This window comes from Echinococcus granulosus, assembly GCF_000524195.1.
Source record: "Echinococcus granulosus chromosome Unknown EG_S00026, whole genome shotgun sequence".
Taxonomy (NCBI): Eukaryota; Metazoa; Platyhelminthes; class Cestoda; order Cyclophyllidea; family Taeniidae; genus Echinococcus; species Echinococcus granulosus.
The window spans coordinates 85,187-85,852 of record NW_020170406.1 but is presented as its reverse complement, the minus strand read 5'-3'; the positions used below and the strand labels follow the sequence as shown (position 1 = coordinate 85,852).

General features: G+C 39.6%; 1 protein-coding gene across 1 annotated transcript; it reads left to right on the top strand. All coding sequences in view use genetic code 11, as the record gives it.

The window, feature by feature from the left end:
• Nucleotides 1-79: 79 nt before the first annotated feature.
• On the top strand, nt 80-307 carry EGR_04259 (hypothetical protein; the record flags this gene model as incomplete). Its single annotated transcript, XM_024493508.1, has 1 exon — nt 80-307. One exon carries the CDS (start codon nt 80-82, stop codon nt 305-307), a length of 228 nt encoding a protein of 75 aa, XP_024352016.1.
• Between the last annotated feature and the right edge of the window lie 359 nt (nt 308-666).

Sequence of the window (666 nt, the reverse complement as noted above, 5' to 3'; positions counted from 1 at the left end):
ACATCATTCCTGAAGGCTTTATTCTCTGATTATTTGACTGTTCGTTCCTATATTATCCAGGTAACTGGCATGCATACATATGAGCTCACAACAAATGACAAACCACCTGATAATGCTTTTGGATTCCGAAAATTTTACACAATCAAAAAAGTTTGATTGCGAAATTGGCATCCTGATCACTATACACCGTTTCGGGAACCTTGTGTTGATAAATCCACCAATTGAAGAAAACAGAAGAGACCGTTTCGACTTCTTGCGTTTTCATGGCCAAGATAAGAAAACTACAAAGTTCCGTCTGATTGATTGATATTGGTCAGTTTCTCACATGCTTTTTGCGGTCTTCAGTAATCACCATCCCATCCGATGAGACAGTTTGCTAATTGTACCTTGTAGAATCTGCCATTTCTTCGGGGTCAGTGTCAAAACTACATCCTACACGACAACACTGGTTTCAGATCTGTATTGTGCGCCTGAATATATTCATCAAAAGCAAGAATATCACCCTAGCTGTGTTATAAAAGTTTCAAGATTAGCCCACTTAGAGCAGTTCGCATAACATTCAAAAGAGACTGTTGAATTGTGGAGTCTGCAAGGCATTACCTGGAAGTCGTAAAGCCCATAGGACAATATCAAAGCCGTTTGGTGCCAGCATATCTCAGCCTTAAA